A 22,758-nucleotide genomic window follows, 5' to 3' on the forward strand; every position below is an offset into this window, starting at 1 on the left:
CCCGCGCTCGAGGCCCCGCCCACACGCCCCACGCACGCAAAGCTAAGCCCCGCCCCGGAACCCGCTGCCGGGGATGAAGGCCCCGCCCACAACCCTCAGCACACGCAGAGCTAGACCACGCCCCCTGTGAAGCGGAGGCCCCGCCTTCTGGCCCGCCCTGGTCCCCCTAAGCCCCGCCCCCTGGGTGGCCGAGGCTCCGCCTTCCGGCCCCGCCCCCAGAGCCGCGGCCGCAGGGTCTGGGGCGGAGGCGCTGCGCTTCCTCGGGCGCTAGAGGCTTGGGGCTTGGGGCTCGCGTGTCTCCGCGGCGACGGACCGATCTCCCGCAGCCCGACAGGCTTCGACACGCCGTTGGTGGGCGCGCCCACGAACCAGGCCTGCCGCCTCCGGTAAGCTGTGACGGCTCCACGGCCTGGGCTGCCAGAGGAGCCGGGCGTCTCTTCGTCGCCCGGCCCGGGAGCGGCGAGGCGGCGCGAGCGTCCTTTCACCGCGGGTCAGAGGCTTCGGGGCGGCGTCCCCAGGGGGCGCACGGTGACTCCCCGCGCGCGGCCTGGGCCCTCGGCGCGCGCCGCTGCAGTGCGGGGCCGGCCCGGAGGAGCCGCGCGCGTGGGCGTGGGGTTCCCACCCGGCACCTTCGCGGAGGGAGAGGCGGTGGTGGCCGGGGAAAGGTCCCCTCCGGGTCCCCGCGGTGAAGGATGCTCCGGTACGCCCTCCAGCCCGGCAGGTGGAGATCGGGCATGGTCACCGTGCGCCCATGCCCTGGGCCACAGGCTCTGGGCGGTTCTAGAAGCTCAGCCTTTGTTTGCCTGTGTGGTCCAGGGACGTGCACACGCATTTAAGGACCGAAGGCTCTCGGGCTGACACCCCCTCCCCCAGAGATGGGATCCAGACGTAATATGCACGCTGGAGCCAGCCTGGCCCCTGCGTCCTGCAGCTAAGATCCTTACGGCACTACTGCTGCTGCTGCTGCTGCTGCTGCGGGGACTGTCACCCCCAGGTGTGGCCTCTCCTGGAGACAGAAGCCTCACATTTGGGAAACCTCTGTAGGATTGTTTTGGCAAGGTGTTGGTGAACACCCCCACATTCAAAACCTCCCCCTGTGAAGCGTATTAATTTTTTTTCCTCGTACAATTTAGTCATCACTCTGAAAGGAAGAAATTCAAAACAACTAGGCCAAGAAGTGTTTCTGTGCTGTTGGCGGAGGGGGGTTCGCATTATGTTCGGGTACAAGCTCTTGCTCATGGAAGGACTGCAGGTGGTATCCTTCCTTCCAGTAATCATATTTACAGCGGACTTCTCTGCGATCTAGCAGACTTTTTTTTTTCCCCACTTGTTTTCCTAAGAAGTTTAAGAAAGGGCAAGGTGAGCATTTTGTGTGACATTTTCAATTTTAAGGAGAATGTGTCAGGTCCAGCACAGTAGTTTATATGTCTGCTGCGTCGTGCGTACTTTGTGACTTGTTTGTAACCCACTCACCTTACTGCACCGGCAAATCTCTCACAAACAGTAGTGTTCGCACTGAAGTAGTCATTTTCCCCTCTAGGTAGGGTCTCGCTCTAACCCAGGCTACCCAGAAATTCTCTACGTAGTCTCACACTTGCCTCGAACTCGCAGTGATCCTCCTACCTCAGCCTCCTGAGTGCTGGGATTAAAGTCATTTTTACACTTACGAAATGTAATATCTTAGTGTGCGGGACTGGGATCTCAGTTATGCCAACTGCGCTCCTAGTGACCTGGGCAGTTTTCTGAATGGCCTGATTCCCATTATCCTTATCATGAGGCAGCAATACCCATCTCTTGGGAGTCCTGTGTGTTGCTTAAGGTAAGTGCATACAGAAATGACGGGAGTACCAGCCTCACACAGAAGTCTTATATTGAAATACTCAGTGCTTCATATGTTGAAATAAATAAAGGTGCTTGCCAGAAGAACTCTTTGTAAGCTCCCTACCTATTCTGTTAGGTTACACCAAGCAGCACTTTTTTTTCCAGCAGTAGTCCATAACACTGACCTGCTCCCGTTACCCACTGCTACCTGGCCGTTGCCCTCCTTGCCAAGAGCGGTGGTGCACTTTTGTTCCCTGCCTCCCGAGCACACACCTTATCAGTGATGCACCTGTTTTCCTGGTAACCCAAGGCCACACCTGTGGACTTTGAGAACTCCCCTGCTGGTGGTTGAGCTTCCTCTTTTGTCCAAATCAGGTTCTGCCATTTCTGCCTGCCCTGTCTCAATGTGTCACATTAAGTTGAAGTATTTCCCCGTGCATTAGACGGTGAACTATGAGCCTAGGAACCCTGTTCTCTCCAAGTGTCTTTCCGGTACTCAGACATTTAATAAACTGTGCATAAAATATGATACGCTGAATTTTAGGCTGGAAATTTCCTGGCTTGGGGTTGGGAGGGAAGCCCGGCAATAGACTTTCTGGATATATCAACTTCTTAGACTTCAGTTTGCAGAATAAAACCATCACCTCCGATTGCCAGCCTTTCCTTTCTTGAAGGATGAATGAAGGCTGTTATTTCAGAGAAAAGGCCATGTCTTCCTAAGAATTCGTTCTGGGTTGGGGGACGGGGGCAGATGCATAGTGCAGTGTGCTTTTACAAAAGACAGGCACTGCCGGGCAGAGGCTCTGATGGGACATGTTAGTGGATGGAACCTTGTAGAGAGGAGGGAGAAGAGTTTGTGCTGGACAATGAGAGGGACAGAAATGAGAGAGAGCGAGTGAGGGCACCGGCAATAAGCCTCTGGACATATGCAAGGGGCAGGGATGGACTGAACAGCAGTGCAGAGGGAGGGAGAGCGGGGGGTCAGCAAGTGCTTCGGCAGGAGAGCCAGCAGGACTTGGGTTGAGTGTGGCAGGTAAAGAAGGGACGGGAGAGCCCAGAACAACAAAATGTCACACCCACAGAGATGCCATTATCTGAGAGAAGACTTGAGGGATGAGCGTGCTGAATGGATGGAATTCAGGGCTTAGGTTTTTTTTTTTTTTTTTTTTGGTGTGTGTGTGTGTGTGTAACAACAGTAGAATTTGGGTATAATGTACAGAGCATGAAATTCATTCATGAATGTAACTCAGTGATTTTCAGTTCTTTTACAGAGTTGGGCAACCATCACTATAACCATATTCCCATGATCTCAAAAAAGATCCCATCACCCTTTGTTTCTAGCCCACTCTAGGCAGCCACTAACCTGCTTGTCATCACGAGAGATTTGCCGACTTTAGGTCATATCAGTGGACTGTATGACTTTGTTTGGCTGGCTTCTTCCACTAACCTTATATTTATGTCTTTTTGTTGGTGTCATTTTGTATTTTTTGAGACAGGGTATTAGGTTGGCCTTCAGCTCCTAATCCTTCTGCCTCGGTCTCTTGAATGCTGGAATTACAGTTGTGCACCATCGCGCTGGGCCTAAGCTTAATGTTTCCAACCATCGTCCACATGGCTGCACTTTGTTCCTTCTCATGGCCTAATAGTGACAGCTTACTGTCAGAGGTTTCCCCATCACATCCTTGTTTTTTGTTTGGTTCTTCTCTGTCTGTTTTTACAGTGCTGGGAATGGTACCTAGTGCCTCATGAATGTTAGGCAAGCCCTGTTAACACTGAGCCACATCCCCAGCCCACATACTAATTTTCTCCAATGGTTTTCTCTCCCCCCCCCCCCCACTGGATTTTCTTGCATAGTATTTCCAGCTTCCTTCCTTGTCTAGTTATAGAATACTGAATTGCGAAATGGACCATTCAGATTAAGCGTGTGTCCTTGGGTATTATAAATGCTCTGTGATGGGAGGGACCATCTGCATTCAGAATTGCCAGCTGGCAGCACCGTGGAGTTTTGCAGTTTGTACTTTTACTCTTAAAATTAATTTTGTCACTTAGGCGGAACCTAGCATCCTTGCCTTCTCTGCCCTCGTTCTGCATTCGTCTGTGTCAGAATGCACAAGGGCAGGAACCCTTTATCTTTATTTACCACAGTGCCTGGTCCAGAAGCCTGGCTAAATATTTGAACTGGATCGCCTAGTGAGTCTGTGCATAGAGTGTTTGTGGACACAGGTCTCCCTTAACTCCGAGCTGGGATAGCTTGCTCATTTGTATGTTTTTTTTGGTTCTCTTTTAGATACTTTCCTCACTGTGAGAATGTAAGATGGATCCAGAGGAGCAAGAGCTACTAAGCGATTACAGATACAGAAATTACTCTTCAGTGATTGAAAAGGCTTTAAGAAACTTCGAGTCCTCCAGTGAATGGGCGGATCTCATATCTTCCCTTGGCAAACTTAACAAGGTACTTGGAGCATATCCTGTTTGGATTGTGTGGAGGTGGAGACATAGTTGTCTTTTTATTATTGCAAGGAATTCACGATTGCAACTAGAAAAATACAGAGACGCTACTAGTAATCTTCTCTGACTCAGACTTACCTCCTCTTAGCTTATCTCAGTGTATATACCTCCTTCTAGCTTTTTCTAAGCATAGAATTATTTATGGTGTTGACATTTTTGAGCTGTCCTTTTCTCAGTATCTATGTTTGTACAAAGTAGAATATAAAATTGTCAACTTGGTTGCTCAAAGATTTTTTTTATTCTCAAGGTAGGGTTTCACTCTAGCCTAGGCTGACCTGGAATTCACTATGGAGCCTCAGGGTGGCCTCGAACTCATGGTGATCCTCCTGCCTCTGCCTCCCAAGTGGTGGGATTAAAGGTGTACGCCACCACTCCCAGTTACAAAGATTGTTCTTTATATACTGCTTGGGATTTTTACTGTGTTTTCTTCTTTGGTCTACTTTGGGGACCCTGTTATTGCTGACTGGCAACTCCTAGAAGAATAAAGGAAGAAGTAACTGTGTCTGTGGGTTTAAGTGTACACATATGTATGTATTTGAATGGGGAGAAGGGTAAGGTCTGGGAAGACACAGACTGGTCAGATGTGGGCTTGGCTTTGAACTGTCTCCATGTGACCTTTATATGGGACTGTTGCTGTTTCTTGTCATGCACAAAGGGAGGGTGACAGTAGCTCCTATGCTCTTAGACGTCCTCTATGTCAGGTAGGTAGAGAACATCTGTGTTTGAAGAAGTGTCTCTCTCTGGCCAGCACTTGGGTTTGGAATGCGAGTGCCAGGTGGGAGGGAGGAGATGCCAAACTGGATTCTGCAGATCTAGTGTGCCCAAGTAAGGCGAACCAGAGAACTCCAGCACTGCAGAGTGTCTTCTTTTACCTCTCCCATGGGCAGGGGCAGGGGCAGGAACAGGACCAAGGGCAGGGGCAGGGTTGAAGATGAGCATTTCCCAGGCATCAGTCCTGCGCCAACAGCCAAAAGGCAGCTTTCACAGCCTGTGCTTATCGTGAGTGAGGCCCTAGGTTCAGTCCTCAGTACCACAAGAAAAAGAGAGAGAGAGAGAGAGAGAGAGAGAGAGAAGAAACAGAGAGGAAGAAAGAAAGAAGAAAAGCTGTCAACCTGGAAGGAGGCTGCCAGGTTCGGCAGAGTTGGCTGGCTGTTATATCTCACTGGCCAGGAGACTGCTGGTCCTTGGCAGGGCACATTTACAACATGCAAAGTCACAGCCAGCTGCTCTGAAGGGTGGAGGAGAGGATGCTCCTGGGTGTCTTCCTTTAAATAGAGAAACAAGGGCCTAGAATTTTGACCCCTGCCTGATGTGCCCAGAGGCAGTGTCCGTTTTCAGGGGAAAGGAAGAAGGTGCAGGATGAGACTGAGGTATGCTCAGTTCTGCTGGGTGCTTCATTGTGTCAGCATTTGTCTAACCTGGTGTCTAAGCCAAGCAGCCAATCAAATAAAAAGTGGGGTGGGCTGGAGAGGTGGCTCAGTAGTTAAGGCAGTTGCTTGCTCTCCTTGTACACCTGAAAGCTTGACAAACCAGGTTTGAGTTCCCAGTGCACACATAAAGCCATATGCACAAAGTGGTGCATGTTTGAAGCCTGAAGTTTGTTTGCAGTGCAGGAGGACCTAGAGTGCCCATAACTCACTCTCTTTCTCAAATAAAATAATATATTTTAAAAATGACATGCTTCAGAAAAGTAGATGGTGGTGTCTCTCTCTTTCTCTCTTTTTCAAGGTAAGGTCTCACTCTAGCCCAGGCTGACCTAGAATTCACTCTGTAGTCCTAGGTGGGCCTTGAACTCACAGCAGTCTTCCTACCTCTGCCTCTCAAGAGATAACATTAAAGGAATGTGCCACCATGCCTGGCTTCTCTCTCTCTCCCTCCCTCCCTCCCTTCCTTCTTCCCTTATTTACTTATTTATGGGAGATAGTCTCATGTATTCTAGTCTGGCTTCAAATTTGCTGTGTAGCCAAGTCTTACCTTGAACTCCTGATCCTCCTGCCTTTACCTCCAGAGTGCTAGGATTACAGGCATGTGTGCTACCACATCTGGCTTTTTTTCCTTCATTAAAAAAAGGGGTGGGGTGGGTCTCACTCTAGCCCAGGTTGACCTCGAACTCACAGTGATCCTCTTACCTCTGCCTCCCAAGTACTGGGATTAAAAGTGTGTGCCACCACGCCCAGCTTAAAGTTATTTTTATTTATTTGTGTCTGTGCATGCATGGCGCTTGAACTGTGGTGCACATGTGAAGGTGTGAGGACACTTTCAAAGTGTCTGCTCTGCCTTCTTTGAAACAGAATTTCTTTTCCTGCAAATGAAATGGCTCCACCTCCCATTGTCACCAGGGCACCGGTGTCAGAGACATATGCACCAATTTGCAACCAGCTATGTGTAGGTTCTGGAGAATTGAACCCTTGCTGGCAAGCTTTGTAAGCAAGCACCTTGAACTGCTGAGCCATCTTCTTAACCTCCAGCCATTTTTTTTTTATAATTGAGACGAAATACCTTTATCCATTCTGAACGTTCAGTGAGTGAGTGGGGCACATCCACAGTGTTGTGTAGTCATCAGTACTGTTTAGGTCCAGAACATTTTTATCACCCCAGAAGGAAACTTTGTACCTATGAAGCAGTTTTGCCACTTTCCTGCTTCTCCCCAGCCATTCCCTATGAATGAAGTTGTTCAGTGGGCAGCCCTTTGTGTCTGGCTTATTTTACATACCATTATATTCTCAAGGCTTATCCGTGTCCCGGCATGTACGAGAATTTTCCTTCTCTTTTGGTGTGCTGTACACGGGAGTGTGGGCACATACGTGGAGGGCACAGGAAAACTTGGAGTGTCAATTCTCACCTTCTACCGTGTTCAAGGCAGGATCTCTTGGCTACTGCTGTTGTCCAAACTAGCTCACCCACGAGCTTCTGGAGAGCCTCTTGTCTCCGCCTCCCATCCAGCCATGCGTGCTCTGGGCTTACGGGTGCTCACTGTAATCAGGCATTGGGTCACCCTGAACAGTTTGTGAGCTCTCAGTGGGTTAAGGATGACCATGTGAGGCCATGCTTCAGCTCTGCACGTGACAGCTGTCATTCATGGAGAACTTCCTCTGTGCTAAGGACGTCGTGTGCAGTGTCATCTAGAACTCACCACATGAGCCAGGCCTGGCCTTAGGCCTGCAACCGCAGCTGCTTAAGGCTAAGAAAGGAAGGTGAGCCCGGCATGGGGGCGCATGCCTCTAATCCCAGCACTCAGGAGGCAGAGGTAGGAGGATCACTATGAGTTCGAGGCCACCCTGAGACCATATAGTGAATTCCAGGTCAGCTTGGGCTAGAGTGAGACTTTACCTCAAAAAGCCAAAAAAAAAAAAAAAAAAAAAAAAAAAAAAGAGGGTGGCATGCATAATGCCTGCCTGGGCTACAGAGTGAATTCAGAGACATTCTAGGAAGTTTGGAGCCCCTGGGGGTGTATAGCTTAGTGGTAGAGCCCTTGACTAGAATGTACAAGAATGAAGCTCTAGATTCAGTCCCCAGGACCGAGGCACCCATGCACACACACGTGCACAAAGATATGTGCAACCTAACAAGCCACACTATGCAGCGTCAGAGCCTGCCGGTGGCAGAGGAGGCTGCCTCTGTCCCGCGCAGCCCAGCCCTTGAGGCCATGTCCTTGGGTAAGGCTTCCTTGCCTTTTCCGTGCTGGGTATCTGTGCAGTTCACATAAGGAGAAAGTCCTGTCTCCTCACTAAGGACCCCATCTTCATTGTCTAAATAAGTCAGTATGGCTGTCACTTCCGCTTCACTAGTGACTGGTAGCTAACTTGTCTGGTGTGAAGGGGCTGCTAGTGGTTAATTATGGACTAGCTTGTGTCCTCCGAAAAAGACGTGTCAAAATCCTAGTGCCTGTTATGCAAGAATGTAACCTTACTTGGAAATAGGCTCTACAGAGACAGTCAACCTAAAGTAAAGTCCTAAGTGTGTGGCTGGAATCTAGCCCAAGTGGTGTTCTTATGGAAATGACAAAATCTTGGCAGGCCTGACGGCACAGGCCTGTAATCCCAGCTACTTGAGAGGCTGAGGCAGGAAGGTAACAAGTTTAAGGTCTGTTTGGACCTCAGAGTGAGTTCAAGGCCAGCTTGGGAGGCTTAGCTTAACCCCTAAGATAGAAATTTTAAAAAGAGTTGGGAGTGGGGTATCTCATTAATATAGGGCATGCTTAACATGTGAAAGGCCATAGGTTCAATTTCCAGTTGAAAAAAAAGAAAAAGAAAAACTGGGCATGGTGATTCACACCTTTAATCCCAGCACTCAGGAAGTTGAGGTAGGAAGATTGCTGTGAGTTCAAGGCTGCCTTAAGACTACATAGTGAATTCTAAGACATCCTGGGCTAGAGTGAGACTTTACCTCAAAAAAAAAAAAAAAATCAAAAAAAGAAAAAGAAAAGGGACACAGACACAAGAGAGATAATACCATGTGTGATGAAGTCAGGGATTGGCCAGCCAAGGCTACCAAAGGCTGACAGGAAGAAGCAGGGATGTATTCTCTCTTACCATGCTCAGAAGGCCTGGGAAGGAACCAGGCTTCTGGCCACCAGAAGAGTGAGCCACTAATTGTGTTGTCTAAGCCACTCAGTGTGTTACATCAGCTTCATCCAAAGAAAGCTCTGGATGCCTTGGTGCTGGACTCTGGCTATAACAGCAGGTCCTGTCCGTCCATGCAACACAGACAGCAGACAACAAATGTGTGTTGGGTGCTAAGAAGAAAAGTGAGCCCAGGACCTGGGGGAGCGAGAAAGGAGGACGGCAGCTATTTTAGTCTGCGATGGCTCTCCACTAATGTGACATTTGAGCAGAGGCCTGGATGCAGTGAGCAAGCTGGCAGGGAGGCCATCTGCGATGCAGGACTGAGTCCAAGACAATAAGGGGACTGGTGTTGCTGGAGTAAGGGAGAAAGTAAATAAAGAGGGGGGACACCTGTCATGAAGTCCTCTGGGCTTCTGTAGGAGAGAGAGAAGCTTGGCAGGAGTGCTGTGTGCCGGGCACGGTCTTGGAACCTCAACCCCAGTATCTGGTTCCTGCATTTCCCTCCCTCCCTCCTCCTTTCCTCTCCTCCCTCCTCCCCCTCAGACAACCCAAGCTGGCTTCAAACCCACCATTGTTGCAAGTGAGTTCCATGAGGACGACCTTGAACTCCTGATTTCCTTTCCTCCGCCTCCTGGGTGCTAGATTATATTCATGTGCCCCCACACCTGGTGTGTGCAGTGCTGGCATCAAGCCCAGGGTCTTGTGCCTGCTCTTCCATCAGCTGAGCCATGAACGTCCCAGGCCCTGTTCACAGGGTTCCTAAGGAGGTTTGTTTTTCCCTTCAGTAAATGCAGGTGGTTCCTGAGGTCCCGTGGACTACAGGCTAATAAGACAAAACCATGCTTGACAAGGCAAAGGAACCCTTACTGTAGTAGGTCCCAAGGAAGTTAAGACATATGTTTGATTGTAAACAAGGTTCCTAATCTTGTTGTGAGATTCTTAGAAAATTATAGGCTTGCAGGAGTGAGGTTATACTTAATCATATATACTTTGGCCTCCGGCATGATTCAATACTATTTCAGCTTTTTTTTTTTTTTAATTTGGAGAATACTTTTATTAGTTTTTGTAATCAGAGTCACATAGATAAGATCTTACCAATTTAATACAGTGCATAACCCTTGTACAAATGGAAAAAACAATTTAAGTTTAACATTTGTAGACCCATGTGGCTGTGGATTTCCATATAGTGCCAACTCGACATGGTGAACAGGGATATTTGTTTCTGAAGTTGACGGGACAGCTAAAGCCCTCCCCCCAATATGTATATACATCAGTAACAACAGCATGCTCTGCCCCAGTACAGAAACAGCATGTCCAGGTTCTGCGGAAGTCTGAACACACTCCTTAAAAAAAAAAAAAAAAAAAAAAAAGTAGAAAACAAAATCCCAGAAAACAGCCCAGTTCTGTTGATGCCTCATAAAGATAAAAGAGACTGAGAGTTTTACTCTATCTTCTTTTTTATTTTTGTTTGTTCGTTTTGTTGAGAGGCAGGCTCTCATGCAGTGGCCTCAAACTGGCAAACGGGTAGCCAGGGATAACTTTGAACTGACCCTCCAACCTCTACTTCCTAAACGCTGGGATTACAGGTGTGCACCACCAACACCTGGTTCATGTGGTCCTGGAGAGTGAACTCCGGGCTTCGTGAATCCTCATTCTATCTTAATTACCTTTTTTAAGGTCCTTCCTCCACATACAGTTCCATTTGGAGGTATTGGGGTTAGACTTTAATATGATTCAGCCCAAAACTGAGTCTGAGGATGCAGAGTGCAAATCAGCTCTCTACATACCAGCTTTGTCTTTGTATTTATTTATTTGCAAGAAGAGACAGAGAAGGAAGGAAGGGAGGGAGGGAAGAAAAGGGAGGAGGGAAGGAAGGAAGGAAATGAGAATGGGCAACCAGGCTTCCCACCACTGCAAACCAACTCCAGACGTACATACCACTTTGTGCATCTGGCTTTACATGGGTACCTGGGCCGTCAGGTTTTGCAAGCAAGTACCATTTGCCGCTGAGCCACCTCCAGCCTCCCAACTTTTTTAAAACAAACTTACTTTTCATGGAAGCCCAGATGGTCTTTAAGAGTTATCACATACGTTATGGAAGGTACAGCTTGATTTGTTTAATCTTTTTCATTGCCCAAGAACCTTGAGGAGACCTTTACTCTTGTTTATGTGGTAGTCAGGGCAGCAACCTTGGTAACCAGGCTAGAATAACTGAGGGCAAGAGACTGCTCCGGATGGGCAGGCTTCTCGGTGATTTGAGCCCCTGCTTCCTCGCCTCAGAGCTCTGTGCCAGCTTCTTCTTGAGGGGATTTGTGGGGTGTCCTGTATTCTCGCCGAGAGGGCCCTCGCATTTTTCACTACACCCTACTGGCTCCCAGTTAGTTCAGCATTTCTCCCTCCTGTTAGGAGAGGAGAGGAGAGGTACGAGATGCTTCGGTCAGCCTCTAGCATTCTGGTTTTGTCTCTTTGTTCACCGTGCCCCCCCATCTGAGTGTGGAACTTAGTTTGGGGTGACTGTTTTACTTTTTTCTGGCAATCTATTCTCCACTCTTTATGCCTGTGATCTTGAAGTCACCTGATTGTGGGGAGATGTAGGCCTGAAGTGCCATCTGAGAAGAGAGCAGACTGCAAAGATGTCGCTGACAGTGTGTCTCTTCACCCTTCAATAAAGTACATCTTGCACCTCAGAGGGAGTGGATGGCACAGGATCCATTTGTTTCTGGCTCTGTTCTGACACTCTTTGAACCAGAATTCAGAGAACGCAGTGAGTAGTACCTCAGGCCTAACTCTGGTTCCCATGTGTGGCAAAGGCTCTGAATCCTGAACTGTCCTGCACCATTTATGGGGGTCCACATGGCATTATGGTCCTTACCCTAGATTATCTGGAAGTTGCTAAGAACCTGCAAAGGCATTGGTGACTCAGATGCCCAGCATGAGAGCTTCAAACACTGTGAAGTTAAGATGGTGTGTGTGGGGTAAGTGAGTGAATGGGTGTCTCCTTGTTTTACTTGACGAGACATTTTGAAGCTCCATTCACATGTAGATCTGTAGTCTGAATAATGTACTGGATAGATTCGCCACATTTTAAATACACATCATCTAGTTGATGGAGGCTCAAGCTGTTTCCAGTGAGAGCTCTTCTGAATAATGCTGCTGTGGCCATTTCTGTGTAGAGTTTAAAGAAGCTCATCTGCGCTTGGAGAGAGTGTGCTTCAAAGTAGGGTTCAGCTGGAAGGCAACTTCTGAATGTTGGTGCTTAGCTTGTGGGGGTGCAGTCACTCTGGATCTTCAGTTAGTGAGTGACAAAAACTCATCTCGGCCTAGTTTCAACAAAACCATGCCAATGCAACAGAGAATTCATTTTTTAAAATGTTATTATTTTTATTTATTTATTTGAGAGTGAGAGAGAGAGAAAGAGGCGGGGGGTGGGGGGAGAGAATGGGCGCGCCAGGGCCTCCAGCCACTGCAAACGAACTCCAGACGTGTGTGCCCCCTTGTGCATCTGGCTAATGTGGGTCCTGGGGAATTGAGCCTCGAACTGGGGTCCTTAGGCTTCATAGGCAAGCGCTTAACTGCTAAGCCATCTCTCTAGCCTGAGAATTCATTTTTTTAAAAATATTTTAAATTATTTATTTACTTGAGAGAGAGAAAGAGGCAGACAGAGAGAAAGAGAATGGGCACACCAGGGCCTCTAGCACAAACGAATGCCCCGCGCGTGCCCTCCCTTGTGCAGCTGGCTCACATGGGTCCTGGGGAATCAAACTGTGGTCCCTAGGCTTCATACGAAAACATATTAACCACTAAGCTATTTATTTCCCCAGCCCCCAGAGAATTTATTGATTCACATACTGAAGAAACTATGTGGAGGGGTTGTTTTCAGGTGTGTCTAGATCCTCAAGCTCAGATGACTTTGCCATTTTGGATTCCTTCCTAAATTGTGTGTTGATTTGTAGGTTCCACTCGATGGTGTCAGACTAGAAGCTGGGATTGAGTTTCTAAAGACCAAAGACCAAGCTTCAAGTCTGCCACAGACACTTTCTCTAACCTTCAGAGAGGCACTTGGTATCTCAGCCTGTTTTCCCAGTGGTAGGAGTAAGGGATTTGGACTAGCTTCTGTCTGGCCATATTATAGATTATACAGTTTGAGAAAAAGGATGAAACAGGAGGAGCTAATGGACCTTCCAATTTGTAGCCACTTAGTCACTCTATGGCCAAAGATTGCAAGCTCCCAGAAACCAGGGGCCAATTTCCAACTTGATTTCTTTGTATGACATATCCCCCATTGATTCTCTCTATTCCCTAACCACATAAGACAAAATGACACTTTCTCTTAAGGTGTAAGAAGTAGATATTTATCAAATACACTTGAACGTGACATGGTCTTTTTGTTTTTTCAAGGTAGGGTCTCACTGTAGCCTAGGATGACCTGGAATGCACTCTGTATTCTCAGGCTAGCCTCGAACTCGCAGTGATCCTTTGCCTCCCGAGTGCTGGGATGAAAGGTGTGCGCCACCACACCCGGCGACATGGACTTGAGAAGAGTGGTTCTCTCGTTGAGAGGAGTCTGTTATACTTTGCAGTAATTTGTAGCTAGGAGAGTGTGTGTTTCATGTTTGAGTAAAGAATGTTATGGTTTGTCATTTTTGCTGGTCTGTGGGAATGGTGGCTGTCATCCAGGTTTGTACGGATGAATTAACTCTCAGAAGCTCATCCAGCAGAATGAAGTGTATGGATCAAGGCAGTAGCTCAAGAGCCACTCTGTTGTTCTGCTAATAAATAAATAAGAAGGCTAGAACTTTCATCAGGTCTTGGTTAGAAGGTACTTTGAACTGTCCACTCCCCAGATTCATATGTTGAAGTCTTTAAAAAATTATTTATTTATTTGAAAGAAGGGGACCAGATAGAGAGAGTGGGTGCTGTAGGGCCCACTGAAAATGGACTCCAGACACATGCACTGCCTTCTACACCTGGCTTACGTGGGTACTAGAGAATCGAACCTGGATCCTTAGTTTTCACCAGCAAGCACCTTAACCACTAAGCCATCTCTCCAGCCCTGTTGAAGCCTTGACTCACAGTGTGACTATACCTGGAGGCAACTGAGGTCAAACAAGGTCATAAGGGTGGAATTGGAAGATGTGACTCTGTAGGTAAAGTGCTTACCGTGCAAGCACAGGACCTGATGTCAGACCCCCAGCTCTACATGAAAGGCTGGCCATGGTGGTCTCGAATCCAGGGCTCTCTGACTAGGCAGTGTAGCTGAATCAGTGAGCTCCAGGTTCAGTGAGAGACATTGCCTCAAAAAGAAGAAGAAATAGAAAAAGAGAAGAAGGTATAGTGAGATTGAGGAAAATATCTAGTGTCAGCCTCTGGCTTCCACATGCACACAGATGCATGTACATACACTTGTGGACCCACGTGCATATGAACACGTGTGCATGCAGAGCACACACAACCAGAGAGGAAAAGGAAGGCACGCCCCTCGCCTACTCCCTCAAGCCACCCTGTATAGGGACGTAGCTAGCAAGCAGCTGTCTGCAAGCCAAGAAAAAAAACTGAGTCAGCTGCCCCTTGTTCATGGCTTTTTAAACCTCATTACCTTAAAAAGTCAATTTGTGGTGCATGAGGCACACAGGGTGTTTTATAACAGCAGCCCAAGGAAATTGGTACCTGACAGCTATCTGAATGTGACTGCCCATTTTAAAGATGGTATTTGAGCTGAATACAGGTGTTTATCTTTAAAAAAAAAATTACTCCCCTGGCTAGAGAGATGGCTTTAGCAATTAAGGTGCTTGCTGCGAAGCCTAAGGACCCAGGTTCAGTTCCTCAGTACCCACATAAGCCACATGCACCATGTGCATGTATCTGGAGTTTGTTTGCAGTGACTAGAGGCCCTGGTGCACCCATTCTCTCTCCATATGCTTTTATCTCTCTCTTTCTCTCTCAAATAAATAAATAAAAATAAATTATTACTCCCACCACACCCGGCTTGTTTGACACAGTAAATGGCACATAGTTATCCAAGACCAGGTCTTCACAAATGCCAGGCAAATGCTGTAGCACTGAGCTACACCCCCAGCCCTGCACATGATCAAAATAAGTAATTGGAAGGGTTTTGATGTGCATGTATCCATGTGAAACCATTACCACAGTCAGGATGATAACCATGTGTCTGTCACCTCCCAGAAGTTTCCACATGCTATTTCATAACCACTCTTTCCCTCCCTGCCCCCAGACAACTGGAGATCTGCTTTCTATCACTACAAATTTGTTTGCAATTTTAAAAATTTACATAAACAAGCCAGGCTTGGTGATGCATGTGTTTAATCCCAGCACTTGGGAAGCTAAGGTAGGAGGATTGTTGTGAGTTTGAGCCTGAGACTACATAGCAAATTTATGGTCAGCCTGGACTAGAGTGAGACCAAACCTCAAAAAAAAATTTTTTATATAAACAGAGTTAGGCATGGTGGCAAGTAAGTATAATCCCAGCATTTTGGATGTATATCAATAGTTAAGGCTGTCATCTAGCCATGTAGTGAGTATGAGGCTAGCCTGGGCTATCTGAGACCCTGTCTCAAGGCAAAACAAAACTGTATATAAACAGACACATCCTTTTTCTAGCCTGCCTTTTTTTTTTTCCCCCACTCAGCAAAGCTATTTTGAGAATCACCCACGTTATGGGTAGTCCATCCCTTTTAACCGTTTTTAAGTAAGACCCTTAGAGATATATTGATATATACAATCTGTGGATCCATTTGTCTTTTAATGGACATTTGAGTTGCTTCCAGTTGGTATATGCTTAATTTTTTTAAACATGCCCCAAACCACTTTTGAAAGTGCTTGTATCATTTTCTGCTCCCGCTGTGTGTGAGAGCTGCCGTCCTTCCGTGTCCCCGCCTGTGGTCCTGCAGTACTCTGGTACTTAGCCGGATTGTACCAGTGCTCTGGAAGCCGATGTGCTGGAGATCTTCTGATTCAGAGGCTGTGGGACGAAGGTAGGAGCGCTGAGCGTGGGTTTGGAGCAGGTGGGCTCATGCACAGACTTCTGAGTTTCAGGCAGGCACACAGTTGCTCATCTCAGAGCCATTCACCCCTCTCTTCTCTGCTAGAAGGAGCCCAGTTAGGTTTAGTGGTCAGTTGACCATGTGTTCCAGGTTAGTGGCCCTGGGGGCAAATGGTATGGTTATAGGACTTAATCCAACTCATTTGGCTTCCTGTGGCAGATTGATTTCGCTGTAGACATGTGACCTCTCTGATCCACGAGACATAGCAAGCAGGCTGCAAGCCAGTGTCTGAAAGGATTTCCTGGTACAGAGGTACCAACGGGACAAGCACTTGGGCTTTGGCTCTCTTGTTTGGGGGGAGGAGGTTTCGTTGAGCTGTTCTATGCGATTGTAGGAGACTTTAGAATCAGACCCCGCAGCAGACATCTGAGGCCTTCACAGGAAAAAGATAGGTTAAATAAATCCATTCACCTTTGCAGATAGGCATAAAAACACTTGGGTCCCTCTGTGGTGGCATGAAACTTTTTACAGAAACCAGAGACAAATGTATTCCTCTTATGAGGGTGTCTCAGTCTTGGCATGTGGACATCTGGGGTGAAGGGTGGTGCTCTCCCTTGCATTGTAGGATGCTTACGAATATCCTGTCCTCTGTCCACTGCCTGCCAGCATCACTTCTCCTCACTCCAAATTGTAAGATCCAGAAACATCTCCAGACATACTGAGCCTCCTCCAGGACAAAATTGGCCTCGACTATTAGTTTTGTGAGGTATATTATATTTCTTCATTTGAACCTCTGTTGGGTAGTCTGTTTTCCTATAGTGGAGTATGTCCTTACCACACCCATGACCCTGGACCACCTTGAACCCTTTGGAGCCAGAGCCAGGGTTCTCTGTGGGTTCTTGCAGACATGCCATCCTCATCTGTTGACAGTCAAGGTATTTGTTCTCAGAGATGCAGATCAGGGGTGGGGATAGAGCTCAGTCTATCTACCTACCTGGCTAGCATGTGGGCATTCCTGGGTTTAATTCCCAGTACCACACACACAAAAAAGCCTAATAATGAAACCTCCCTTTGACTCTGAGGAAAGAAAAAGGAAAAGGGAGAGGGAGAGGGAGAGAAAGAGAAGAACTAGGAAGTGAAAAGAAGCAGAAAGTTCAGTGCCAGCCCCGGCCCTTGCCATCTGCACTGGAGTGGCTGCTGGCTAGGACCAAGGCTTTTGCACTCATAAAACTGTTGAGGCTTTTCTCTGAGAACAGAGGCTCTGCTGTGCTGAGAGGAGCTGTGTTCTTCTAGGGCCTCTCTGTGGAGCCCCAGCACCCTGCTCCTTGTTCTGAGTCTCTTGGGATGTTTCAGAGCTGCCAGTACTTTAGAATTCAGAATAGTCCACTCAGGCCTTGGCTTTTCATAGAGCACGCTTCCCCTCCTGCACACCTGCCCATGGCTCTTCCTCAAGCAAGAGCCAGACCAGGCCAGATCAGATGAGGCCAAGCTGGCCATGTGTGATGGCGAGCTCTGCCCTCCTCTTGCAAGCCTGGCACTCAGTTACATTGCCTAGTACCCTTGTTGCCCGGCAGGTCACTGGCTTCATGAACTGGCCTATGCTCAGGATCTGTGTGCTGCCAGGAAGCACGCCTCTCCTGCGGCCTGGCCTGTCTCAGGTCCTCAGCAGCTTTTGTGATGCCACTCTGTTCCAGCACCGCGGTGGGGCGTACCCCTCCCGAGGTGCGGAGAAGTTCTGGTGCATTCAGTCATTCCCATGGGCAGTCTCACAGTGATTGTTGAAGAATGTTGAGTTACACCTTCAGGGACTGAAGCCTGCTTAGGATTTGTAATGAATTTATGTTCCCAAGATGCTCTCCCTTCCCTTCCATCTCTCCCTTGAATGTGTCCGTTTCCATGTAAGCTTGAGTTGCTACGTTAAGTATGTCAGTTGTAAATGCCAGTATGTTTGAAAAGAAGAATACCATCTCCAGATGCTCCCCCCCCCCCATGGCACATGGGTGGTCATCCTCAGTGTTTCCATGGTCTCTGCATCACATCCAGCCCAAGCCTCGGGCCGGTTCTGAAGGGCCTGGTTTTCCACATCTTCCCTCCCTTTTCCCTGGTCTACAGACCTCAGGTGCCTGACTCCCTCCCACCACCATGATCGCTTTCTCTCCTGTTAGCTCCCAGCCCCCAGAGTGGTTTCCTCTGGGAGCCCTGCAGTCTGCTCACCAGGGTTATTCAGCCTCTAGCTCAGAGAAACAGAAGCTCAGCTTCCCCTATATGCAGACAGTATTTGCATATTTCCCAGAAGTCTACACTGCCTGGGTTTGGAGTGTGGATGGATATTGAGAGCCTGAGGATGTCTTGTGCTGTCGGAAAAGAACAGAACATGAGTCTAGAAAAGGGGGAGCCCTCCAGAGCATCAGGGCCATCCAAAGCTGCTTTGTGGAGAGGCAGGGAGAATATGGTGGAATGCTGGTGAAGAATGTAAATGAATAAACTCAGAGGGAGAAAATGAACAACAGCGTGCATGTACGGTGGGGGGGGGATGAAAACTGTGTGTACAATGGGGGAAATAAATAATAATTGTGTGCGTGTACAGTGGCTCGCCTGCTTAAAGTAGCAATGCATTTCTGTGTAAACTTTCAAGAACTTTTTCAGTGGGTTCAGTGGCACACACCTATACTCCCAGCCTCCAGGAGGCTGAGGCAGGAAGATGGTGAGATGAGACCTGTCTCAAAAAAAAAAAACAAAAAAAACCCAGAAAAGTTTTCTGATCTAGCACATAGAGTCCCAAGTCATTTTAACGGGAGATTGGGAGCTCCCTGTGTGGCTTATGGGCCTGTGGTTCGTGGTGTCTCTGCATGTGTACATGTGTATGTGTATGTGTGTGTGTATGTGTATGTGTACACATGCCTGTGGAAGGAGCATTTGTGGCATGTGGAATGCATGCATGTTTGTGGCTGCACATAGCTCTCTGTGCTGCGTGCGCATGTGGAGTATTGCATGTCTGATGTGTGTGCGTGTAGGGTTGTATATCTGCACAGGTGTGGAGGGTGGGCATATCTAGGGGTGTATACCCCCGTGTGCATGTGTGCGAGTGTGTGTATGCTTGTGTGGGGTGCATATCTATGTGCACATGGGTTTGAACACTGCATGTTGACCTGACACACTGGGGAAGCAAAGTGGATGGAGCCCTGTGTGCTTCCACTCCTTCAAAGGCGAGCCCCTGGCCAGCAGGGAGGAGGAGGTAGCACATTTTCTGCGTGGCAGACAGCCCCGTAGCGCTCAGGTGCCCGTGACAGGCCTGGCAGCTGAGGGGAGAGGGAGCCCTGACTCAGGCCATACTTCTGGTGCGGGGCGCCCTCCTCTTGGGTGCTCCACCCTTCCTTCCTTCCCTGAGCTTTTTGAGCTCTTTCTGGGCATGAAGCCAGCCACGCTGTCTCCTTGCCAGAGCCAACTCTGGGGGACCCGTAGAGCTGAGCTCTTAGAGCTGCAGAATCTCACCCAGCCCCAGGTCTGCTGTCTATGGTGCTGTCTCCAGGGCTTGGCTGGGAACCTGTCGTGCTAGGGCTGTGGGCCTGGTCGTCCCCTTGTCTGAGTATGTGAGAATCTCTCCTAGTCCAGAGCCCCGGTCTTCTCTTGTTCCCCACCCCAGCAGCAGGCAAGACTGCACCGCTGTTATAAGCTCAGACAAACCCCATTCTAGCTCAGGCAGTCTCCTGGCGATTTCCACTGGAGCCACCGCCCTTGGTTTAAAAGGAAAACTTAGAATTCCTGTGCATCTCTATAAAAGATACGAGGTTGAGTTAAGGCAGGCATGTGGTCTCTGCCAGCAGCTTTACTGAAGTGAGAATGGGGAGATATGGGTGTCGTAACCCTTGCCAGCCGAGAGTTGACTCATCCAGGTATTGCTGGGCTAGGGTTCAGCTGACTGTACCCAGTAGAGTGATAGTACAGCGAGTGACCTTTTGACAAGGAAGCTCCTTGTTTACATAGAGGTTGAAGTGGTATCATTCCCCCAGCTAAACAAAGGCCAACCTCACAGTTACCTTTGGGATCTCAGCTTCCTGAAATGGCTCTAAGGGGGCCTTGCTGATGTGCCCATTTCTCCTGCTTGCCTCTTACAACCACCACCCTCCCATGTCTCTGCTGTTTTCAGTAAGGCCTGACCCTTGCTTCCTCCCGTCCCTGGCCTACTTTGGTGTGGGCAGTCTCAGCCCAGCCAACTTACTCAATGCCTTTTCCATCCCCGTTCTGTCTAAAGGGTGTCCCTTGGCAGGAACAGCACTGAGCATGTGCCACTTTGCTGGTTTGAATCACTGTAATGTCTTACAGCTTCACTGTGGCTTGAAGCAGACAGCCTTGCAGATAGCAGCTTCCAGAAGGCAGGCGTATGACCATGGAGGTGTCCTACGCGCTGCTTAATGAGAGATGTGTATTAGTTGGCCTACTTGCTTTATAGACAGCATCTGGCACTCTGCAGTCAGCTTAATCATCCCCTCTGCCAGAGCAGCTTTGGATAGTCCCTTCTGGAATTTTAAAGGAAACATTTACAGGCTAAATAAATTATTGTAAAAATCAAACATAACTCCTCTTGCTCCTGGCCCATGCTGTTAAATTACCTTTGTTTAAAACATTTTGGGGGGGATAAAATACACATGACATAAAATTTAAAATTTCAACCATTTTTAAATGTGTAAACATTTGAGTCTTCGGTCTGCCCTCTTGGGTCAGAATGTTTGCTGCCTAGGGACCATCATATGACAGGGAGTATATGACATGGGGCAGGAAAACATATTCTCTTAGGTGAAGTGAAGTGAGATTTTTCCTAGATTCTAGTAATGAACCTTGGATGTAATATGACCCTTTTTTTTCACATTTACATTTTATTCTTTTTATTTACTTTGGGGTCTGGGAATCCCAAGCAGGGCCTTATGGGTATGAAGCATACACTGTGCTGCTGAGCTGAACCCTTACTCCATGTTATTTGGTTTCAAGGTCAACTGACTGGACCCATGAATATATTGGGGTCAAAAATATTATAATTATATCTTAAGTATAGTTTCAGGAATGCTTTTAGAATAACAGCTCCTCAGTGAAATAAATAAGGAAGTTTGCTTTCTTGTTTAATCATAGTTTTTCTTCCAATACAGCACATTAAAAAGTGATTTGGGGCCATGGTGGTACATGCCTTTAGTCCCAGTACTTGGGAAGCTGAAGTAGGAGGATCTCTGTGAGTTTGAGGCCAGCTTGGGACTACAGAGTGAGTTCCAGGTGAACCTGGCATAGAATGTGACCCTATTTCAAAGAAACAAAATAAATAAATAAATAAATATGAACACTTTAAAAATATTTATTTGTTAGAAGGGGGCAGATATAGGGAGAGAATGGACCTTCAGCCACTGCAAACGAACTCTGGACACATGTACCACCTTATGCATCTGTCTTACATAGTTACTGGGAAATCAAACCTGGCTCCTTAGGCTTTGCAGGCAAATGCCTTAACCACTAGGCTATCTCTCCAGCCTAGGAACAGTTTTTAAAAAGTGATTTTGGCTAGGCATGGTGAGTCATGCCTTTAATTGTAGCACCCAGGTGGCATCTCCATGAGTTTGAGGCCAGCCTAGGCTGCAGAGGGAATTCTAGCTCATCCTAGGCTAGGGTGAGACCCTGCCTCAAAAAAAGTGATTTTTTTTTTACTATGCCTAATTTGTTAAGTTCAAGTATATCCTTTGGTGACGTATATATAGGCAAAAACCATGGTGTGTGTCTAGGGCCCAGAACTTTCTGTACTCTGCGACATGCATGGGGGTCTTGGAAGGAATCCGCTGAAGGATGAGGGGAATGATGGCGACTGCATTTCCTATGAGATGAGGTGCGTCAGTCAAGGTGTGGAAGGTTGTGTATGGAAAGCTCTAGGAACTTCTCAGTTGTTTATTCGTGGCATATGGGATCTGTCCCTGGAGTTGCTCTGGGACCCAGACTGTGAGGGGCTCCCTCTTAGCCCTTGGTCATGATCTTAAAGGCAGGAAGAAGAGCCAGGCAAGCTTCCATCTGGCTTTCACAGCCTGTGCCGGAGGACACTCCCGTAATTCCATGGACCTTACTGCCCAGAGAAGTCTTGGGGGTCATCCTGAGAGCAGAGACAGAAGATGGGACCCTGCTCCGTGTACACTGAGGGAAACACACACTCCTCGTGAGTCCCGAATGTCTGCACTGGAGTAGTGTGACCTTTGTGGCTGCAAACAGCAGAAGTCTTCAGGATAGGGCTGGGGATGACTCGGCAGTTGAAGGTGCTTGTTTGCGAAGCCTGCCAGCCAGCTCTAGTGCCCATGTAAAGCCAGATACACAGCACGGCACATAAAGTTCGTTTACATCAAGAGTTGCTCTCATGCCCATATTCTCACTTAGTCACTCTCTCAAATAAATAAAAATATTTTTAAAGTCCTTAGGATAAAAATCATGTCAAAAATAACTTGAAGGTGAAGACAGCATGTGACCCCAATTCCTGACTGGGGGAGTAAGCCCATCAGCCTCTAGTATTGTGAAATTGCTTCTAAGAGCTGGGCCTTAGGCACTGGCCAGTCAGTAGTGGGTATTGGGAAACTGGGTCATGGTCAGTCACCTGGCTCTTCTGCCTTCTGTCTCATATAAAATGTGCTGTTTCAGCCAGATGTGGAGGTCCACACCTTTAATTCCAGTGCTTGGGATGCAGAGGTAGGAGGATCGCTGTGAGTTAAAAGCCAGCCAAGGACTGCAGAGCAAGTTCCAGGTCAGCCTGGGCTAGAGTGAGCCGGTACCTTGAAAAGAACAAATGTACTGTTTCCTGGGGCTCGAAAAATGGTTCAGTGTTGGCTTACAAAGTCTACCAGGCC

The 22,758-nt window shown here is 47.9% G+C and overlaps 1 protein-coding gene across 2 annotated transcripts in view; it reads left to right on the forward strand.

Annotated features, from left to right (window-relative positions):
- Window positions 1-267: 267 nt before the first annotated feature.
- Dop1b (DOP1 leucine zipper like protein B) overlaps window positions 268-22,758 on the forward strand; it is a 111,761-nt gene continuing 89,270 nt past the window's right edge. For both annotated transcript variants that reach the window (XM_004654472.2, XR_006637167.1), the window contains exons 1-2: window positions 268-386; window positions 4,109-4,273. In XM_004654472.2, the coding sequence (XP_004654529.2) occupies window positions 4,136-4,273 (138 nt within the window). In that variant the 5' untranslated portion in view covers window positions 268-386; window positions 4,109-4,135. The remainder of the gene's footprint in view (window positions 387-4,108; window positions 4,274-22,758) is intronic.

This window comes from Jaculus jaculus, chromosome 5, assembly GCF_020740685.1.
Source record: "Jaculus jaculus isolate mJacJac1 chromosome 5, mJacJac1.mat.Y.cur, whole genome shotgun sequence".
Classification (NCBI taxonomy): Eukaryota; Metazoa; Chordata; class Mammalia; order Rodentia; family Dipodidae; genus Jaculus; species Jaculus jaculus.